General features: G+C 41.6%; 1 protein-coding gene across 1 annotated transcript in view; it reads left to right on the top strand.

Annotated features, from left to right (window-relative positions):
- The first annotated feature begins 17110 nt into the window (after positions 1 to 17110).
- LOC120304729 (lebercilin-like protein) overlaps positions 17111 to 22644 on the top strand; it is a 47735-nt gene continuing 42201 nt past the window's right edge. Inside the window, exons 1-2 of the mRNA XM_039335651.1 lie at positions 17111 to 17614; positions 21500 to 21622. Of these exons, the coding sequence (XP_039191585.1) occupies positions 17608 to 17614; positions 21500 to 21622 (130 nt within the window). The 5' untranslated portion in view covers positions 17111 to 17607. The remainder of the gene's footprint in view (positions 17615 to 21499; positions 21623 to 22644) is intronic.

A 22644-nucleotide genomic window follows, 5' to 3' on the forward strand; every position in this document is an offset into this window, starting at 1 on the left:
CCTGAAAGCCTTTTCTCAGTACAGAGCTGTAGCATCCACCAATGGGTTTTCTCTGTCTGCCTGCTCTTGAGACCAAGTTAGACAAACTTGACATGCCCCCTGTTTCTAGGAGATCCAGTCTTGACAAGGGTGAAAGTGGCTGATGGTAGAACTAGGTGTTGGCTCTCAGACCCCTAACTCCAGCCTAACTGACCTAAGGGGTGGGTGTGGATTCTCCATCTCTGTACTGAGAAAAGGCGTTCAGGTAAGACAACACCCCTTCTCCAGTACAGGAGATGGAGAATCCACCAATGGGACATAGCAAAGCCTCATTGTCCCAGTGGGTAGGAAACAAATAAGGCCAGCTCTACATTCCTGAGACCACCTGATGGAGGGCCCTCCGACCAAAGGAGGCATCCGCTGAAGTGAAGCGGTCAATCCTATAATGGCATACAAATGGAGAAGGCGAGGATCATGTCGCAGCCCTGCAAATGAATGGATGCCTGACTGGCCCATGCTACAGAGGTCGCAGTGCCATGAGTGGAGTGGGCTGTGATATGACTTGGAGCTGGCAGGGAAGAGGACTGGTACGCCTCTGCAATACAGGCCCTGATCCACCTGCCCATGGTGGAAGGGGACACCTTCTGTCCCCAGGGAAGCCGGGAGGAAGGAAATAAAGAGGGCCTCAGACTGGCAAAAAGGTGCCGTGCATTTAATGTAATGCCTCAGAGCCCTGCGGACGTCCAGTGTGTGCCACTGCCGCTCCAAGTCATGAGAAGAATCGGGGGGAAATTAGGCAAAATGACTTCCTGTGCCCTATGGAAGTGAGTTGACCTTGGGCACGAAGGTGGGATCCAACTGAAGGACCACCCGGTCCTGGTGGAAGATACAAAGATCGTTCCTGATCAAGAGAGCAGCCAGCTCGGAAATACATCTGGCTGACGTGATGGCGATCAGGAATGCGACCTTGTGAGATAAGGCCGGTAATGGTATAGTAGTAATGGGCTCAAAGGGCGGTTTTGTAAGTGCACGAAGCACGTGAGGTATCTCCCAAGAGGGATACCTGTGTACCACGGGAGGACTAGTGTTGCATGCGCCCTTGATGAAGGCACGTATCCTTGGATGGTGAGCTAGGGGGACTGAATTTGCGCAAGTGAGCAATGTTGATAGAGCCGCCACCTGCCTACAGATGGTCGCAGAGGCCAGACCATCGAGAAGGTAGTCTACGATCTGAGGGATAATCAATTGGTAAATATCCAGTTGCCACCTTCCACACCAATGGCAAAAAATTTTCCAGGTGGAATCATAAATACGATTGGTCGCCGGCCTACAAGAGGCCTGAATCATAGTGATTGCCCATGGCGAGAACAACTCTTGAATCATGATCTTGTGCTCAAGTGCCAGGCGGCTAACTGTAACCACTTAGGGTCTGCATGTTGGAGGACCCCCTGGTGTAAGGACATGCAATGTGGGGGAATCTTCCACGGGGGAGAATGGGAAATATTCATTAGGTTGGCAAACCAGGGCCTCCGTGGCCAGTACGGGGCCACGAGGATCACCTCCGCTTGCTCTTGGAACAGTTTTCGGATGGTCTCTGGGATGAGCGGGGGGGGAAGGCATAAAGTAGGCCCTCCAGCCACGGAGTCCATAGGGCGTCCGTCCACTCCACCCCTGGGAAGTAATAGCAGAAGAAATACCTGGGGAGTGGGGCATTGCTCGACGATGTGAACAGGTCGAGGGCTAGTTGACTGAACCTTTGGGATATCTCAGAGAAAAGATCTGGATGTAGTCCCCATTCCGAGGGATCTATCATAGAGTGACTCAGAAAGTCTGCCTGCCGGTTCTTCTCCCCCGAGATGTGCTCAGCCCTTATGGATGCCAAGTTGGACTCTGCTCAGGATCCCAGCAACCGGGACTCAGACCTGAGGGAGCTGAACCTGGTGCCCGCCTGCCGGTTCAAGTGGGCTTTGGACGCCATGTTGTCCGTAAGGACCAATACGTGACAGCCTCTGATCTGGTGGTGGAAGTGGCAAAGATCTAAGTGAATGGCCCTGAGTTCCAGCCAGTTGATGTTGTGTCTCATGTCTGCACGGGACCAATGGCCCTGCGCAAACTGAGACTGTAGATGGGCTCCCCAACCGAACAGGCTGGCATCTGTCATGATGGTGAGGTGGGCGGGCTCCTTGGAAGGTGACCCCTTGATAACCGCCTGTGAGAACCACCAGTGAAGAGACCTCAGGGTTTGGATCAGGAGCCTCACCTGCTGGCTGGATGCACTGGCGTTCAACTGCTGGAATGTTAGAAGGAACCATTGGAGCTCCCTCAAGTGGAATCTGGCCTAGGGAACTATGGCTATGCAGGAGACCATTTTCTCTAGTAGCTGAGAGAGCAAGACCAGTGGAACAGTGTGGTCCTTGTACACTCGACAAGCTAGGTCTCTGATGCTGTCCAACCGCTCCTGGGAGAGATAGACCATACAATTGGTGGTGTTTATGATGGCTCCCAGGTGCAGAAGTCTGGATGAGGGAACCGTCTGGCTTTTCCAGAAGTTCACCGAGAACCCATGCTTTTGGAGAACCTGAATCGTTAGGTCCAGGTCTGACTGGGCCGCCTGGAAGGAGGATCAAGATGTCGTCCAGGTACCAGTGGACACATCCGAGTGCCTTCCATAGATGGGCGGCCAGCACAGCCAGGATCTTGGTGAACACCCTGGGCGCCGAGGAGAGGCCGAATGGGAGGGCCCTGTATTGGAAGTGATGGCCCCTGTAACAGAACCTGAGGAACCGCCGGTGATCCGGGAGGATGGGGATGTGGAGATATGATTCCGTGAGGTCTATTGACGTCAGGAAGTCTCTCTGTCTGATGCCTCCCAGGATGGACTGGAGTGATTGCATCTTGAATTTTTTGTAAGCGATGTAATAATTCAGACCCTTGAGGTCTAGAATTGCCGTCCATCACCTTGAGGGCTTGGGGACCATGAAGCGAATGGAGTAGAATCCCCTTCCCCTGCAATCTGACGGTACTGGTTCTATGGCCTGTATTTCCAAAAGATGGTGAATGGCCTCCTGCATAAGCCCTTGTTTGATTGGATCCCGAGATGTGGGGCAGGTGATGAAATGACCCAGGGGACTGGACAGGAACTCGAGGGACAGGCCATATTGAACGGTCTGTAATACCCAGCTGTCCGTGGTTGTAACCTCCCACCAATGGAAGAAGTGGGTCAGCCTGCCCCCTATGGGGAGGGTCACATGAGAGTCACTTGGACCTCCTGAAGGGATGTCTTGTCCCTTGAAATGGCCATTTGTTTTAATTCTGCTTTCTGGGCCGAAAGCCTGCCCTGTCATATGGATGGTCATATGGGCAGTCCTGTCTAGGCATGAAAGAACGGGAGGGTTGGGTGGTTGTTGAGCCCAAAGTCGGCCAAATGACTGCCTACGGGGATAAGGAGTGGCACGCTTGACGGACCGTTTGTTGAGATGAGCCATGACCTTCCACTTGTCCTTGTTTTTCACAAGGTACGAGTTCAGGGACTCCCCAAAGAAGTGTTGCCTTGGTAGGGGGCGGTTGCAAGATGCCATTTGGCCTTGGCGTCAGCCTGCCAGTGCTTAAGCCATAGCATCCTCCAAGCTGTAACGTTGGAGCTAAGGACCTGGAAGCAAAGTTGGCTGATTGAAGAGTTGGGTCAGACACACAGAGATAGAAGCCTCCTGTCCAGGCAGTCGATAAGCCCATGCCGCGAGTGCCCGGTCTACAACTTTAGAGAGCAGGGCCTCAAGGCGGCCATCAGAGAAAACGTCTCCAAGTTCTGGGTCCCTGAGTCCAGCTGTCATTGGGGTGAAGGTGGCCTCAGGGACCGAGCGTGAGGATGCCAGTCCTCGAACTGTGGTTGGGTTGGCAGCTGTGTTCTGATCTGTCGGTGTGGTCGAGGCATCCGCCAAGGACCACACGCCCTGAGCCGAGGCTGACAGACCTAAAGGGAAGTCAAAATCCGGGGCCGCCAAATGATTTGTCTCCGGCCTGGCCTGCCTCTGCGCTCTGGAGAACTCCTTCTCCAAAGCCTCCTTCTCCAAAGAACTCCTTCTCCAAAGCCTCCTTCTCTAAGCCTTCTCCAAAGCCTTAGTTGGCCAGTCAAGGTGCACCAGAAAGTCCAATGAAGGATGCAGAGGGCCTGAATTGAAGGCCTGGCAGAGGAGCTACTAAAGGAGAGTTCACTCATGAGCTCAAAATTGCTGGCTGAGAATGGCCGAGCATCCTTCTACTCCAGTTAAGGGCTGCATTAAAACTGATTAGTCTAATTGCTGGCAGTCCTAAAAACCAATCCACAGAAGAGAGTGAAAAGTGCCCCTACAAGCAGACCACCATTGACGGCTGAACGATCAGCAAAAAGGGCTTGGTCAAAATGACAGCCACTCCGAATGCTCCAGGGGATTCCCTGGAGTGATCCGAAGCTCCGTGTGAAGCCAGGAGCCCTTCCGCCGACCCCACTAGCTGGAAACTTAATTTTGGAAGGTCTGTGAGGGGAACCTGCTTTAATGAGCAAACGTTAAACGAGCAAATCTTTGGTCGCCAGACGCTTCGGCGGCACCCAAAATGGCGGCCGCAACATGCCGCCCATTGGGGAAGCTGCCTGAAGCCTCGTGGGGTCATTTACACTGAGGAGCTGGTCAGAGCAGCAGCACAAGGGGTCCCATGAATGAGGATAGAAGGAAAGGAAGTCACCCAGAGCCCTGGCGAAGGAAAACAAAAACAAAAAAAATGGCTGCAGTCACTCTCCCCCCCAACCAAGCCTCAGATCATCTGATCTGAGGCAGCGCTGATCCCTGCGCTTCTGGAAAAGAGATGGGGTGTGAGGAGAGGAACAAAGAATCCACCAACCTGCTGAATTTGAAAGGTAAGAAGAGAATCCAACAATGGAAAAAATATCTGCTAGCTAGTTAAATAGAGACTGTTGAAATCAGAGAGCCAAACCTGACACGTCTTCAAGAGCTTGAGACCAAGTCAAGATTGGGTCTCCTAGCAATAAAGGGCATGTCAACTTTGGCAGACAGAGAAAACCCATTGGTGGATTCTCCATCTCCTGTACTGGAGAACAGTTGTGCAACTTTTCCGAACTTCGATTACAAATTTGGATGATCACTCTTCCATTCTTTTTCAGTCCATTACTTTCAATATTTTATCAGTATTTAGATATGCTGTGTGTGTGTGTATGTGTGTGTGTGTGTGTGTGTGTGTGTGTGTGTGTGTGTATCTATCAATCAGTCTGTATAGGGAGTTTTGAATAGTGGGTAGAGTGTTGGCTTAGCAATCCTACTTTAGGCATGACTGGTTGAGTTCTATGAGAGTTCAGGTATGATTTTTCACAATAGGTCAATCCACAAATAATTCCATTAGACATTGACTCAAGAAATTATATAAATGGAATTGAATCTATGTGATGAATTCACCTTTGAGTGTTTGGCTCTGAGCCTTATGTAAAAATATGTGATCCTTACTTTGCCAAATCTTATTTGCCATCTTGATATTTTTTTTAACGTTGGAGGTAAAACATTTCCTGAAAAGAAACCTCAGCAGAAGATCACATTCACGACTGACCACACTATCAATACTCAGGAAAAAAATAACAAGGCTTGCCGTCTATTGTCATCAAGAGACCATAAAATTAAAGAATTGAAAAATGAAGTGGCTTTTCTGAGGAATAAATTGGAGACCTTTGCTATGGAAAATACAATCTTGAAGCGTCTTCTCAGGACATCTGAGGAAGAAGAGCGCAGGGCTTCTAAGAAGCTGAGAGAGGTTCAGGTGGAACTCTTAAAAACAACGGACGCCTTATGGACTTTACAGAAACTTTCTGAAGACAAGAAGCATGGAGAGTGAGGAGAACCTTGTCCTAAATTAACATCACTTCCCCCAAAATTGGAAGCCAGTGATAAGAGAATCCAGGTAATATGCAACGTACATTGCTTAGAACAACCTAGCTGGGCTCTGTGAGACCCCTATAAAGAAATGCATTAAGAAACAAGAACAGCTTCCTCAAAGCTCTATTTTACAAGGAAATCTATTCGTATTCAGATTTTTAAATATTTATCCAGCTATTAGAGACATAAATATGCTGCATTAGGTTTCCCACTTCAGTTCTTTGAGAGTTTCTTATTTGCTGGAAGAGATCATAATTTCAAATGTCATTGTTAGAATACTTTTTCCCAAGCTTTACCAATAATAGTGATAATAGTGATAGGCGGTGACCAGTCTAGCTTTAATTTCCTGACACAGACTAGCTTGTCCAGCTGTATGACTTTTTACCAATGACTTCTTTCTTCAGTCCATCTCTAGGAAAATAGATGCAATAGGATCTTTTGGTATAACGCTAGCTTTTTACAAACCTTGTATCAATCCTTGAAGAAAAGGAGTAGCTGCACAAATATGCAATGAGGAAGATTTTGGTAATAAATTTTCATATCCATTAACGAAATCAAAATCTCAAGGTATAAAAAGACATTATTGAAAAATAAGAATGTAGGAAAACAAGAAGATTATAAATACACTAGTTGTATTAAAATTGATATTAGCTAAGCTAATTACTGATAAATCTTAATTTCACCACACAATCCTAGATGGATGTTGAAAAACACTACCGGGGTGTTTTGAGTGGATGTTGGGCAAAACTTCTTGCTCTTCACACTTTCTTTCATTTTTGTACATTAGGCTTAGTTTTATAGAAAAATGAGATTTTTTGTAAGAATGACTCTTCCTTTAATTAGTCGGTTGATGACATTGGACTAATCAGCACGTTGAAAATTATATATTGGTTAAACGTATCAGACTTAGCATCATACCAAGCCAAAAAATAAAGCATATTATGGCTTTATTAGAATTGAAGTGAACACGTTTTTACTCTTGTCTTCTCCTCCTCCTCCTCCTCCTCCTCCTCCTCCTCCTCTTCCTCCTCCTCCTCCACACCTCTTTATGTTAGCATTATAATACATATTTAATACTGTTTCCACAAAAATAAGACCCAATCTTATATATTTTTTGTCTCAGAAAGAGGCATTATGTCTTATTTGCAGAGGATGCCTTATTTTTTTTCCCTCACAACTGCCTCGCCTTGCTGTGGCATCACAAACATCCCTGTCAAGCAAAATCCTGGGTGTCTGCTCACCCACTGCATGTCAGTGCTGCTGCCACCAGTAGAGGTGGAGGGAAGGGGAGAGACTCCCCTTGTGTCCCACACCCACACCCCACCACCTGCCTTGCCTCTTAGAAATCCAGGCCTAATCAGTACAGATGCAGAGGGTAAATGGAGAAAAGCTGATTCATCAGATTTATTAAAAAAAAAAAAAAGACAGGCAGTGATTCCCTTTCTTCCGCATGGCAACTTGAAGAGCTGTGGCCCAGGTTTTTTCAGTGGCAGGCTGAGCATGGCACTTGAGGCCTTTGTATACAAACCACACCCATACGCAGCCTCCTGAAGTGGCCCCTGATTCTTCCATCCTGGGCCCCTTCCACCGCCTCATCTTCTTTCTGCTCAATGCCAACATCATTCCCAATGGCTACATGGGGATGTCTGTTGTCTTCTTGGCCACCATTCCCAAGCAGTGTTGCCAAGTGCCTGCTAACACCAACCTGAGCATGGTGTGGCTCAATGCTAGCATCCCCCTGGATAAGCACGGTGGGCAGCTGGTGTAGTTCCAGTGCAGCAGCTACTGCCTTGAGGCCCTGCTCAACTTCTCTGCCAGGAACCTGGAGCCCAGGCATGATGTCACTCTCAGTCATTATCATGGAGGTAGGCAGGAGCTAGCTCACTTTTGGAGCCTTGGAGACGTGGCAGGGGAGGCTTGCATCGCCTGGTCACAGTGCAAGCCATGGGACAGTTGGCAGTGGAGGAGGAGGTGGCAGATGCTGCTGGGCAGGTGATCTGCAGAGGGAAGAGGGGTGGCCAAGACCCAAGAAAATTCCTCCAGAGGTGGATGCGGCTCTCGCACAGCAATAGCAGAGCCTTTCACCATCATTCCTCCCTGGCTCTGAAACGGCAGAGGGGGACCGAGAAAGGTGACCGAGCCTCCCCCACACATACTCTATAGCAAGGCAGTCTGGCTCAGAAGGGGATTGAAACCGAGAGGCAGGTGGGCAGAATAGGCAGGTTGCCAAGAAAGGAGTGGCCTGATTGCAGGGACCCTGAGATGCACGGCTGCAGGGCATGTGGGCAGCTCCACCTGCCTCTCCTCACCTCGTGGCAGTAGTACCAATGAAATCTGGATGGAGTGTCTTGACTAGGGCTTAATTTTGGGGTAGGGCTTATATTAGGGGCATGCATGAAAATCAGGCTAGGGCTCTTTTTCAGAATAGATCTTATTTTTTGGAAAACACAGTATATACTTTGTTAAAGTCATAACTATATTGTATCAATATATTTTGGAAGGAGCTTTAAGGTCAAATTGAATTAATAGTTTATGAATTGTAAAAATGTAAAACAAATTGGTAAAAAACTTCACGGTTCCAGGAAAAAAGGATATGTATCCTTCAGAATCTTTAGAAAAGGAAGAATTTGGCCAAATTATGCATTAGCAAAGAATTAAAATACGGATAAATAAAATGAGATACTGGGGGGAGTTATGCATTGAAATGTACCATCTCTGAAGATCTAACATTAATACAATAAACTATATTATCAACATAAATTTAATAATGCATTTGTTTAGGAAAGAGAACGAGAACTAAGCATAACAGATATTTATGCAGAAGAGATGCGGAAACGTCAGCCAGAGAAAGGTGATTCCTCTTCTTCTCCAAAAGGTAGCACAGAGTTTGTTTCAGATTTTATTGTGAAATAAAAATATGATAATTCTTTCGACTCATCAAAAATATTTCAAATCCTGGTTTAGTTTGCAGCAAAGTATAAGTCACAGGCAAATTTATATATATATATATATATATATATATATATATATATATATATATATATGTAGGTCTTTGGTTGTTCGGGTTTTCTCTAATAACAGAATAATCAGAGAAGCCATCGAGATAGAAAAACGCCCACACAGCATGAACAAGCGAGATAATACCTCCCACCTACCAGCCATTTGGAAACCCGCCCTTATTGACAAACGACTCCCTAACACAAAAAATGATACCAGACCCACACTCACAAAAACCACACAGGAGGTCACCACCACACATCCACGCAAAAAACAAACCCAAAGCCACACCAATGACGAGGCACGACCACAAACCAGAAGCCAGACCACAGCTGCATCATTAGCCACTTTAAACCCCTCCAATCCATACATGAAGCAAACTGACACCCTCCATGAAGAGGAGGCACGACCACGAACGCGAAGCCAAAAAATAGCAAGGCAGCCCAAAATCTTAAACCCCTCTGCAACTCAGACTAACCTGAGCACAACCAAACAGAACACTCCCCCAGCCAATCAGAGCACAGCCAAGCCCCTAACCATTCAGAACACACCTCCACCCAATCAGAACACAGCCAAGCTCCCACCCAATCAGTTCATACCCCCACTGGCAGTTAAAAGAAAGAAACAGCTAAGACCACACATTGCTGCTCAAAGCACGAAGCTGAAAACACCAGCCTGAAGATGATGAATGGGACTTCGTCGAAACGTCGCCAAGATACTTCCAATTTTACGCGGGAGAAAACCCGAACAACCAAAGACCTACATACAAATACCCGCGAAAACCTCAGAAATATATATATATATATATATATATATGTGTGTGTGTGTGTGTGTGTGTGTGTGTGTGTGTGTGTGTGTGTGTGTGTCAAATTTATATAGCGTACCTGCCCATCACACTAGAACTACCTATAGTACAACATCTCAGTATAGCTATTTGCATTAGTATCTAATAAAATGCAATAAAAGTGATATGAAAGCATAAGAATTAAATCACTTCAAACATGTCAGTAAAATATCACTTGCCTTTCACTGATGTCAGTCATGAATGTGTCATGTTTATTTATTTATTTTTGACTTTTCATAGTTGTTAAAGTCAGCCAAGCAATACGAGGAAAGATCAGCCTAAAACCCAGGACTCTTGGGATGCGTGAGCCTGAAGGAAGTCGAATGACCTTCCACGAGGTATGGAACAGCTGAACAAGCCTTTTATCGTTCTTAACTTCTGATTGTTTGTAAGTTTTGGTTCTGCTGATTTGCCATCTTCTTGTAACATGCATCTTCTACTCGTTTTTGTTTTTTGCAGAAAATCTATTACTATGTTATAAACATAACTTTGTTTGCCAGAAAGGAAGCTCAGGGATGCAACTTGAAAATTTCTTATTGTATTAATAGGAAATTCTTGGGATAGTTAAGAAAATGTTTTAAAACAGGGGATAATGTGTGGATTGTGATAATATTTTATACTGATCCATGGTTTGATTCTGGTTTGCTGAAGAAATAATGTCTACTTCATCCTCTCTCTTTCCTGGCTATTCTTATTGTGCTAGGAATGATTGCTTCTTTCCTCCCTTAATAACTTTGTCCTTCTTTTGAGGAGGGTCTTGGGGACTCTGTTGATACAGATAGTCAGAGTGATATCTATATACTATTAAAACTCTCTGGTTTGTCTCTGTGTAAGTGTTGAATGGGCAAAGCAGTATGTCGTAGGGCAATCATTTTTAAACCAAGATACCTGAAATGGGCTTATTTACACTGCAAAATCTGGAACCCATGGCTTCTGTGGAATTAAAGTTAGGCAAAATTTATCAACCATTTTATGACATAAAATTATCATAAGACATATTAGGACATAATACAAAATGTCACAAAATATTTCCTTTGGTCAAATGCTGATCTTTGACCATGCTATATAGTTCAACATTTCAATATCTCCAATATCTGAATTTTTAACAACTTTTCTACTGTAGACAGTACATTAGAAGCTCTGTTATGTTCAAGGCATTGAAGAAAATGGTAAGGTGATATCTCTGAAAAAATGACCCAATGGCTTGTGGATTCTCTGGCATTAACTGTATAGGACAAGGAAGTTCTCGTTTCAAGTCCACCTTCATTCACAATACCTTAGGCAACTTTGGTATTTAGTGACTATCAGTTCAATCAAATTAATAACCTGGATTGGAGGAAATATGGAAGTCTTGAAGAAAAAGTGAGATATACATCTAAGAAATAAATAAAATAAAACTTTTATTTATTTATGTTTCCCTAACTTGGATTATCATTTTAATCTATGTTAATGCAATATTGGGAGAGTTTAGATCAGCGGTTCTCAACCTGTGGGTCGCGACCCCATTTGGGGTCGAACGACCATTTCACGGGGGTCACCAAAAAACGCAGTCCGCCACTTTTTTCCCCTTTTCCTTAGCTGTGCTACTCCCTTTCATTCTATTGGCTTTTGAAAGCCAATAGAATAGACTCTCTTGAATAGAGTCTAATTCTATTGGCTTTCAAAAGCCAATAGGAATTGTCCAGGCTGTCTCTGCCCTGCTCAGCCAGTCAAAAGTCCCATTCTGCAAATGGTGCTCTAAGATGTCTGCAGCGAAGGCGAGCTGTCTGGAAGTTTCCATCCCTCCCTGCTGAGCAACTACTAAAAATGTAAGTAAAACAGGGCCAGGGGTGGGATGTGGGAGGACGGTGGGCGCAGGGAGGGTTGCTGGCACACGAGGGGCCCGGCAGGTGCCTTACCTCCCTTGGACTGGGCCAGCTGGTGGCCCAGCCGGTGGTCGGCCTACTCTGTCTCTGCCGCTTGCCAGCTACGCCTCGGCCGGCACAGGGGGTGGCACCACGCATGTGCGGTGCTCCTGGGCAGGGAAAGTCCTCGACTTACAACTGGTTGGGTAGTCCTGGTCTTATGACCGGTTTAGTTCTCAATTTACGACCGGTTGAGTAGTCCTCGACTTACGACCGGTTGGAGGTCGCGGCATTAAAAAGGTTGAGAACCACTGGTTTAGATAGATACTTTATTAGACAGAGTAAAATGAAACGAAGGATGAGGACTATAGATAAGTCTGCAATTGATGTGGAAGGGAGATGTAATGACACTTTATCACTTACACAGATAAAAGGTAACATGCATTTATAGTTATATGCTTTTTTCTGTGACCTTTCAGGAATTGAAAGCCAACGCAGATGTGGAAGAATTATACATCATTGGTAAAAAAATTGAGCCTCAAACAGGAGTTCATCTCCCTGAAATATCAGCAGCACATATTTCAAACAGGACATTCATGGGTAAAAACCATAGTTCACATGGTGAATTAACCCACTTTTTAGGAGATTATGAGCCCTCATTTACCAAATTTCAAAATGAGAGACCAAAAAACAACCCTTCACCTCCTGTTGAAGAAAACAGGCCGAAGATACCACCAGAAAAGAAAAAGCTTCTGTTGGAAAAACTATTTGGTCCAAACCGCATATTAAATAACAAATGATGGCTGTGATTCCAGTCAAGCGGATAGATATTAGATAATAATCAGAGAATATTAGAACTACGACATATTAGAGTGTATATAGCAGATAGTATTAGAACTAGGATACATTAGATAGTAGATATTAGATAGTATTAGAACTAAGTGATATTAGCTAGTAGATATTAGTATTAGAACTAGGATAGATAGTGGATATTAGTATTAAAATATATTATGTAGTAGATATTAGATAGTGTTAGAACTAATCAATATTAGGTATTACATACTAGTGTTAGAATAAAGATATATTAGATAGTAGATAATATTAGAATTAAGTGATATTAGCTAGTAGATATTAGTATTAGAACTTGGATATATTACATAGTGGATATTAGTATTAGAATATATTATAGATAGTAGTTATTACATAATATGAGGACTAGGAGATATTAGAAGTTTCTATAGTTACTATTGCAATAAGCATCATAAAAAACTTTTGTTAATTTTTTGCACATTTTTATAAAACATATATTAAAGGAATTTTGAAAAAGATGTTTTATGACATGCTTATCAATCAAATCTTATCAAATAAGAATTTCTTGAAGCATCTTTCTTTCCTACTTGAAATGAATAAAGGAGTCTTTGCAGCTTATAGTCAGTGGTGCTGTTTCACCACACGAGGGAGCCAAAGACTGTAATCTAATTATATTTACTAGACCAATTAGATTTAATGTTATAAACTTTTAATTTTTAGTAATGTTTTGGGGCAATGGCTTCACGTAAGAGAACTGAAAGAAATGAAATAAGATTATCAGGAGAAGCTGAATCTTCAAGTGCTTTTTTTTTGATAAATGTACAGCAAAAACAAATGAAGTAATTCAGGCAATGGGAACAAAGCTTGAACTGCATGGTGACAGCGGTTAGAATCCAGTATCACAGGCTAACTCTGCCCACAGCCAGGAGTTCAATCCTAATGGGGCTCAAGGTTGACTCAGCCTTCCATCCTTCCGAAGTCGGTAAAAGGAGGACCCAGATTGTTGGGGAAAACATGCTAACTCTGTAAACCATCTAGAGGGGGCTGTAAAAAACGATGAAGCAATATATAGGTCTAAGTGCTATTGCTAAACCTTACACACTTTTAAAAGAACTCGATGAGGAAATACAACTCTTAGCTGGAGATATTAAACAGAGAAAGGATAGAGTGTAAGAAATGAAAGTTCAGAAAATAAAAATTGGGAGCATCTTCAGCCCAGAGTTTTATGCCTTCACCTAGAAAATAAAGAAATAGATAAGCTGGGTGGTACAGAGCCATACAGATAGGCAACAAAATTTAACCTCGCTGATTTACACACTGAATCACAATCACTATGGCATTGATTTTGCATTCCCTATGATTTATTTATGAAAATTTCTATGGCTGCTGAACTTACTCTAAGCTGCCTGGAAGTTGCCTATTGAGTCAAAGGGTTGTCAACTTCTATGTAACAACTATCCTCTTGAAAGAAAACTAAGAGGAAAAGGAAGCAGGTGAATAAGGTAGTGGTTTCCTTGGCAATGAAATCAGTTATGTGTGAATGCAACATGTTTGCTAAGACGTGCCACTGGGAGTAATTGTGTAGCCGGGATATTAAGATAGGACTGCTTGGAGAATTTCAAAGTGGGTGTGGAGGGGCTAGAGAGAGAGTGATTTGGGGACACATCTTTAGTAAAAGTCTCTGAACACGGAGCAGCATCACTTTCCTTTCTTAAAGAGCAATCACTCAAGTAGCTTCCAAAGACTTCTGCGCACAAAAAAGCAGGGGTTTAGTGGCCCTGTAGCAGCTTGGCAAGCAGAGAGAATCCCCAGGGCATCTTCACTTCTCCAAGTTCAGCTGGTCCCTCCTCCTTTCCCCCACCTCAGTTAATTGGCTCTCGGGTATTTCCAGAACTGAAGAACCAAGAGATGATTGGTTTGTGAGAATATTTGTTGCGAGGGACTTCACCTGCTTGTCACTTTAGATTGACGGGTTGGCAACCCTTAAAAGGCCAAGTACTAGCAAAGCATCAGTCATTGCAGGTTGGTGGAGTGGGTGTGGTGGGAGAAAGAGGCATCCAAGAGCAGGAGGAGCAAGAAGGGAATCTGTTTCTTGAAAGATCGGTAATGGTCTTGACAGTTTTTTCTTAATTCAGTTAGGGCATTCAAGGAAAATTCTACATTGCCTTACAAAATGAAAAAAGGAAAATATGATTTGAAAGCTGACTTGCTTCAGCAGGGATCATTTTCTATAGACACCATCCTCGAGTCAGCAAGATTCGTTTGATATTGCAATTAACAGAAAACATCCTCAAGCAGGAACATCAATTTTGCATGTAGAAAATTAAGAAACAATAACCACTTCTTTAAAGTTCAATTTTACAAGGAAATCCATTTATGTTCAGTAATTATCCAGTAATTAGAGACATAGATGTGCTGCATTTTGTTTCCCACTTCAGTTCTTTGGGAGTTTGTTATTTACTGGAATAGATAATAATTTCAAACCTCTAAGTTCAATTTCCTGATGCAATCTAGCTTGTGCAGCTGGTAGCTGTAGGACTTTTTACCAATGCCTTCTTCCTTCAGCCCAGCTCTAGGAAAACAGATACAGCAGGATCTTTTGTATAATGCCAGCTTTTTACAAACCTTGTATCAGTCCTGAAAGACAAAGAGAAGCGGCACAACTATGTAATCAGGCAGTTTTTAGGGAAAAGTTTTCTTATCAATCAATAAAATCAAAATCTCTCTATATATTACAAAAATGTAGTGCAGATTATTTTCTATATACTTTTTTTCACACGGTGGGCCGATTCCCATTTCAAAAATGTGAGCATTATAACCGAGATGGAGAATTTTTATCTTTTTGTAAACATTTTGCTAAACTTTCAGTTGCCTTCTTCAGATTTCTAATGCAATATTTGTACGATTGTAAATGTTCAATAATCTTTTTGATGGTTTATTTATAAGATGTTTATGATCTAGAAAAGCAGCTTTCGTTGATACTATTTCCTTTAGTCATCAATTAGCACTTGCAAAGAAAAAGACAATTGAAGCTCAGTCAATCACCGCAAATTTATAAATGGAAGTCAAGTTGCCGAAGCTAAAACTTAAAGTATTTAAAAAGTTTACATTAAAACTCTCTTACTGCAGAAGGCATCCGAGGTGCTATTAACTAAATGCTCATTTGAAGTAAGCCTATTTTGTTCTCTGGGACTTTCTTTCAGCCTGTAGCTATCTAAAGTATAGATTGCAGAAATGTATTAATTTATGTTAGGACATTTGAACATTACCATTTGTAGGAAAAGATACTACTTGAAAAGTGTGTCCCAACATGAAAATAATATGCTTTTTAAAGATGTTAAACAAGGCCTGTATTGATATATTTAATACTATAGACTTTGTTAATATCATAACAATTTTGTATCAAAATATTTTGGAAGGATCTTTAAGATCAAATTTAATGAAAGGTTTATGAATTGTGAAAATAAAAAACATGGTCAAAAACTTCAGAATTCCAGGAAAAAGCGATATTTATCCTTGAGAATCTTAAGAAAAGGAATTATTTGGCCAAATTATACATAAGCAAATAATTTAAAATACAGATAAATAAAATGAGATACTGGGGGGAGTTACACAGTGAAATGTATGATCTCTGCAGAACTGACATCAATACAATAAACTATATTATCAACATAAATTTAATAATGCATTTTTAGGAAAAAGAATGAGAACTGAGCATAACAAATATTTATGCACATCGGATGAGTAAAGGTCAGCCAGAGAAAGGTGATTCATGTTCTTCTCCAAAATGTAGCAGAAAGTTTGTTTCATACTTTATTGTTAAATAAGAAATATGATAATTATGTTATTCGTCAAAAAATATTTCAAATCACTGCTCTATTTGCTTTTTTAAAATGGCAATACTAATTTTGTGAGCTCATTATTTAATAGTTATCAGTGCTGATTCTCATCATGTTCTCTAGATATGAGAGATAAGGGGAGAAGAGTTTTATGGATAATTACTAACAAATCCCACTAAATTCAAAAGTCCTTTGTTACAGGATAAACCGCCTTATATTTTGATGACTTCTAGAGCCTTTTAATTTGGTATACCCCAAAGTCTGGCTGTGGAAATAAAACTATTACTTCATGCCATGCTGCCATTATACAAATGAGTTAAATTGTGTATTTTGAAGCAAAAAGTGTTAATATCAGGCAAATTTATATATTTATTTCTTAAATTTATATACTATAGCTGCCCACCCCACTACAAGTACATATAGTTCAAGATCACATTATTGCTGTTTCTTCTTCCAAATTTAAAGCCACAATTATTTTTTTCTCAATCCCGCCTGCCCTGTATGCTACATATAGGTTGAATTAATAAAAAGAGTGCATATAACCATTTTTCACCCTTTTGTCTAGCTCTGCATTTTGAATGAAATACAGAAGTGGTTTACCATTGCCTTGTCCCAGGTGGTATAAAAGAATCCCCATGCCATTGCCATTGAAGGGATTATCTAACATTGTCCTATGAGGCTGCTGCTATCCAATATACACAGTCCTCAAATTATGATTCAATGGAGCTCAGAATTTCCATCATAGGTTACGATGGTCATAAATCAAGGGACCCATGTTATCAACCTGATTTTACCACATTTTTGCAGTGTTTCTGAAGTGAAGGCCCAGTTATAAAGCAAATGATGCGATCATTAAACACTGTATTTGTTAAGCAAGCCAATGCATTCTTACGGCCATTTTGTTGGCAGAAACCTGCCCCAAAGTCTGGTTTCTTGGAAAATACACTGTAATTGGCCTTAAAGAGAGTTATGTGACAGTGTGGGGGGGAAACAGCATCAGAACTCTGGAATTGGGCTGTAAGTAATTTGGGAGGAGCATCTGATCTCTGAATGCAAAACAACTGTTTGTTAAGTGAGCAATATGTCAACCTAGGCCGAAGCCACCAGAACTAACAGTGGTGAACGCATGTAAGCAGGGTAGAGAAAAGCCAGGAAAAAGAACCAAGGCATGAAGGAAAGAACAAAAGTTTGGCCTGAGCACATAGCAAGCCCCTCACCACATTTGGCAACCAAGGAGTTGGGCCTGCATGGGAAGCCTCTCCCATCAACACTGAGGGATCAAAAGAGATCCTGAGGCCTGCCCAGACTTTGGGGTCATTTTTGGATCAGGACTTGGCAGCTTCTGTCCCTCTGGCTAATGCCAAGCAACCTAGTTGTGGATGTGGGGTAAGTACGGATGAGTGTGTTTTTGTGTGCATGTGTGTAAAACTAAATAGATCTACTTCATAATCAGTCAAAGTCTGCTGTTATTTTTTATTCACTGGGTCTCTGTGTATTTTAAAGAGCCATTTGTGCCTCAGAGTTCAGTTGAAACTGGTTTGAGTGTGCCAATTTTCCAGGGATATGAGGGTGTGAGTAAGTGACGATAACCTGAGCGTGAGAGCACACTTGTGTAACAAATACCTGTAGTTTCTGGCTTGCTTTCTCTGAGCAGCTGAGATGATGTGACCTTGCTGGAAGTAGAGACTCTGGGTGTTTTTCACTCATCCCCCCCAGGAACAGCCTTTCCACTACCACATGCCTTCTTCCTAGAGTAGACAGAGGGTGATTAGCCCCAAATCACCCAGTTTGTTTCTGTGTATGGTTTGCTGAAGATATAATGGCTACTTCAGCCAACATGCCAAGACAAAGCCAGCCATAAAAAAAGTCAAAGCAATTCTCCAAACAAAACTATTTCTCATCCACTTGCATGCTCAGTGAGGAAGTTCAGGGAAGGTTTTGGTGTAGCTGTCATCTTTTTCAGGAGGTGGGAAGATGGCAGTTCTGAGTCTATTAACTGTTGAAAATCCCTTAAAATATGGTTTTGTCAGCAGGCTTGGTGATCCTACAGAAATAGGGAACTGCAAATGGCTCTGTTATATGTAGGATTTTGAATTAACTCTCCAAAGGCTTTGATTATATTTAAGGTTTTTAAATTGTTTTTACTGCGTAGTGGGTTTTTGGAGGCATTAACCAGATCCGGTTAATACAACAAGATTTATTGCAACAGAAAACAGAATGACGGCTATTTATATTTGCTGCCTCTAGGCGGCGACCAATCAATTCAAACGGTGTTTTCCCACTCAAACCTGAAATTAACTTTTCCCTCCAAAACAGTTGGAGGTACATTTAAACAAAAACACATTAACTCCTGATATCAATACATAACAGTTTTAATTCATTATAATGGTTTTGTCTGAATATTGTGTTTTGCCCAGTCACATGCATGAGATGGACAGCTTTATAAATGTACTAAATAAATAAATAAAAGATTCCTGCAGTACTCTTTCTCTTTTCTGGCTTGTCTTAGATCCATACATGCTTCTCCGTATTGTGCTAGGATTCGTTGCTGTTTTTCTTCCTTTATATCTATGTGTTTTCTTTTAAACAAGGTCTTGGGGACTCTGTTTATGAAGGTAGTCAGACTGATATACTATTAAAGCTCTCCAGTTTGTCTCTGTGAAAGTTTTAATTGGGAAAACAGTGCATTATAGGACAATCATTTTTGTACCAAGATACCTGAAATGGGTTTACTTACGGTCCAAAATCCAGAATCCATGTCTTCTGTGGAATTGAAATTGTGCAAATTTTATAAAGTATTTTATAATATAAAATTATCTTAAGATATTTTAGAACATAATGCAACATGTCACAGAACATTTCCTTTGGTCAACTGCCGATCTTTGACCATGCTGTACAGTTCAACATGCCTATTTTCAAGGCTGAGACATCTCTGAATATCAGCCTGAATTTTTAACAACTTTTCTAGTGTAGACAGTACAATAAAAGCTCTGCTACTGTTGAAGGCATTGAGGAATCCGGTAAGGTGACATCTCTGTTTTCTAGAACAGATGAACCAGGAGACGAATGGTTTGTGAGAGTATCTGTTGCAAGAGACTTCACCTATTTTTCACTATAGATTGACGCGTTGTGAGGGGATAATGGGGTGCCCAAGAGGAGGATTGGTAAGACAAAAACTGGTCTTGGCAGTTTTTTCTTAAATCAGGGCATTCAAGGATCTATCGTCCTTACTCTTCAGTTCCGAAGAAAATTCTCCAGCATGTAAAACCCTAAAAGATATGTTCTACATTGCCTTAAAAAAAGAAAAGGACAATATGATTTTCAATCCAGTTCCATATTCTCCTTGGTTTCTAAATAAAAAATATATACTTTCTAAGTAAAAAATAGATACTTCAAATTCTACAGAAGATTCATACTTTTCAGAGTCGATGGTACAAGTAATCAATCTCTCTGAGACCAAAGAAAGGATGACTGCTCTTTCATTCCATGACACAGTTGAAGTGGTAGAAGAAAAAGAATATAGAGGATTAAATCACAGACTTTACAGAAATTCTTGGAGAAACATTAGTCATTAAGGCCAGGAGAGCAATCTTTGCCCATACTGTTATTTTGTCAGCACAAGTCAAACCCATTTGATGGCACCCAATTAACTAATTGAGAGTCAGTTTGGTGTACCAGTTAAGGTATCCATAAGGAAACCAGTAGATTCTAGTTCTGCTTTCGGCAAGAAGGTAGCTGGGTCAGTCATTTCTCTCAGTCCAAAGGAGGCAATGGCAAAACATTTCTGAAAGTCCTTGCCAAGAAATCTACAGGGATTCTCCAGGAGATCTCTGAGAATTGGAAATAATTGGGTGAAATAAAAATAAAAGTTATGATTCTCCTGATAGGAGGACATTCCAGTCAATCTTCTTTAAGCATGTGTCTACCTGTCCTCACCTGAAACTTGAGTCAGCCAGAAGCTGAGGCACCCCAAGTATGGGCTTAGATAATCTACCACTAGAGTGTTTTTGTGGTTGCGCACGAGGAGTGCTTGTTTCGGGTTGTGGGTAAGCAAAGATAGCAACAGTTAAGGGGAGGCAAAAACACATGGAAGATAAAGGCCTGGTAGAAGAGCTCCTCCTAGGGACACGGAAAATGGAGCAGCTACTTTCCCCCTCCAAGTTGAATTGTGCTGTCAACTTCTGTTATGTCCAGCTTCCAGTCAGCAAAGTAGGCATTTGTACCACTGAAGCATTATCCGTGGACATTATTGTGTTACTCGCTGAAACCGTGCGATTCTCATAATACATTTCCTATGTCACTCGTATTTAATTAAATGACTAAAGAACTGAAATCAGAAATAGCCCGAAATGTTAATGTTTATAAATATTGTACAACAAAGGAACATTTAGAAACTAATTTTTATGCATTTCATTTCTCCTTTCTACTTCGTCTGTTTGTGTGTGTTATCTGCATGTACATGTTTTTAAAATGTGTAGAAAAAAGGATAATCTTGAATGTTGGGGAGTTTCTGAATGAGCAAGGAATAACTTGCTACTTTTTCGACCTTGATATATCAGGAACACCTTTTCTCTCTATTATATTTTCCAAAAGTAGCTGGGTAAAAGCTTGAGCAAGGGATTGGGATAGAAGACCTCTAAGCTCCCTTTTTTCTGTTATTTGAATGTCAGTCCAGGCATTCTGTGAAACGTAATACTATTATTTTAGTATTTTTTGCTCCGTGAAAGAACTCAGAGCTTTGGAGGCATAATAAACACATCAATTCTTTAAGAAGTGAATAATATAATGCAAGGGACCAAAATTGTGCTGATCTTTTTTGGTACAGAATCAAAGCAAATAACTTTTAAACGTGTTAGATGAAGCCTTAAAAAAATCTTGACATCATACATTGTTTTCTTGTCTGACTTCAGTGCCATTTTGTTTGGGAAATATAAAATATAATTCACAGTCTTCCCTGCCATTGGTGGAACGATGGCTTCTGATGATACATCCCTTCATCATACCGTCAAAGAGGAGAAGACATGTGGATAATGTAGAAAAAGTGGAAGCTCAAACGATTCTCCAGGTAGGCTTAGTAAGAGGACCAAAATCACTAAAGGCAGTAACTGTAGCAAAAGTTCCAGCCAGTCTGGAAGTGCTCAACTTCACTGTTCCAATGACTTTAGTGATAATGCTTCAAGAACAGCTGTCATGGCAGCAGCAACAGCATTTGTTCAGAAGAGAACAACTGTGGAACTTCTCTAAACTTCTATTACCACGATTTTCCCTCAGATTCCTCTGAAACCCCCACAAGCGAAGAGGGTGGCAGCTTCACCAACCCGTTGCTCCAGCAGCCAGAAACTACAGAACAGAACTTACCAGAGAAGAAAAAGGGAAACCATCTCCATGCAAAAGGTAAGAAGGCCACCGGTCACACAGAACACACCTTTCCTGAAAAGGAAGCAGTTGTGCTATAACACTACTTTTGTGAGCTAGCCTGACACTTCTAGACTGTAGAAAGTATACTATATTTTTGAAAGTCACACAAATCTAGTTAAATAATTTACATAGTTAAACTGCATATGGTTGATTAATATGTTAATGTTTTGCTATGAACACTTTTGGTCAGTAATTCTACCCTCTAGGTAATGGGGGTTGTGTTGATGGGTTCAATTCACCAGTTTTTAGTGACGGGAATAGTTCACCATTGTCATGGTCATACAGATGTCAGTGTCACATGGCTTCAATAATTACACTAAGGGACAGGGAATGGGGTCCAGAAAAAGAAAAGGAGTGGGCAAATTTGAGTGGTCACTCTTACATTATTTTGAGTCCATTACTTTCAGTGTTTTGTCAGCATTTAGATATGGTATGAGTGTGTGTGTGTGTGTGTGTGTGTGTGTGTGTATCAATCCATCTGTCTAGGCAGTTTTGTACAGTTTTGCAATCCTGCTTTAGGCATGAATGACTAAGGAGTTCTAGGAATAGAAGTCCATGCAACGTAAAGTTGTCTAAATACTCTTTTAGCATAGTATGTGAGTATAGCAGTTATGAAAGCTAATATTATGAGAGTTCAGCTATAATTTTTCACAATAAGTCGATCAATAAATAGTTGCATCAGAGATTGACTCAATAAAAATAAGCAAATCCATGCGGTAAATATCTGTTTGTGGATTTGGCTCTGAAGCTTAGGTAAAGTTATGAGATTCTTACTTTGCTCAATCTTATATGCCATCTTGATATTTCTTTAATGTAGGAGGTAAAACATTGCTTAAAAAAGAAACCTCAGCAGAAGACCACATTTATCACTGACCATCACATGGCTTGTCGTCTATTGTCAGCAAGACACCATGACATTAAAGAACTGAAAAATGAAGTGGCTGTTCTGTGGAATAAATTGGAGACATTTACTGTGGAAAATAAAATCTTGAAGCATA

This window comes from Crotalus tigris, unplaced genomic scaffold (assembly GCF_016545835.1).
Source record: "Crotalus tigris isolate CLP2741 ecotype Arizona unplaced genomic scaffold, ASM1654583v1 scf7180000017644.4837335, whole genome shotgun sequence".
NCBI classification, from domain to species: Eukaryota; Metazoa; Chordata; class Lepidosauria; order Squamata; family Viperidae; genus Crotalus; species Crotalus tigris.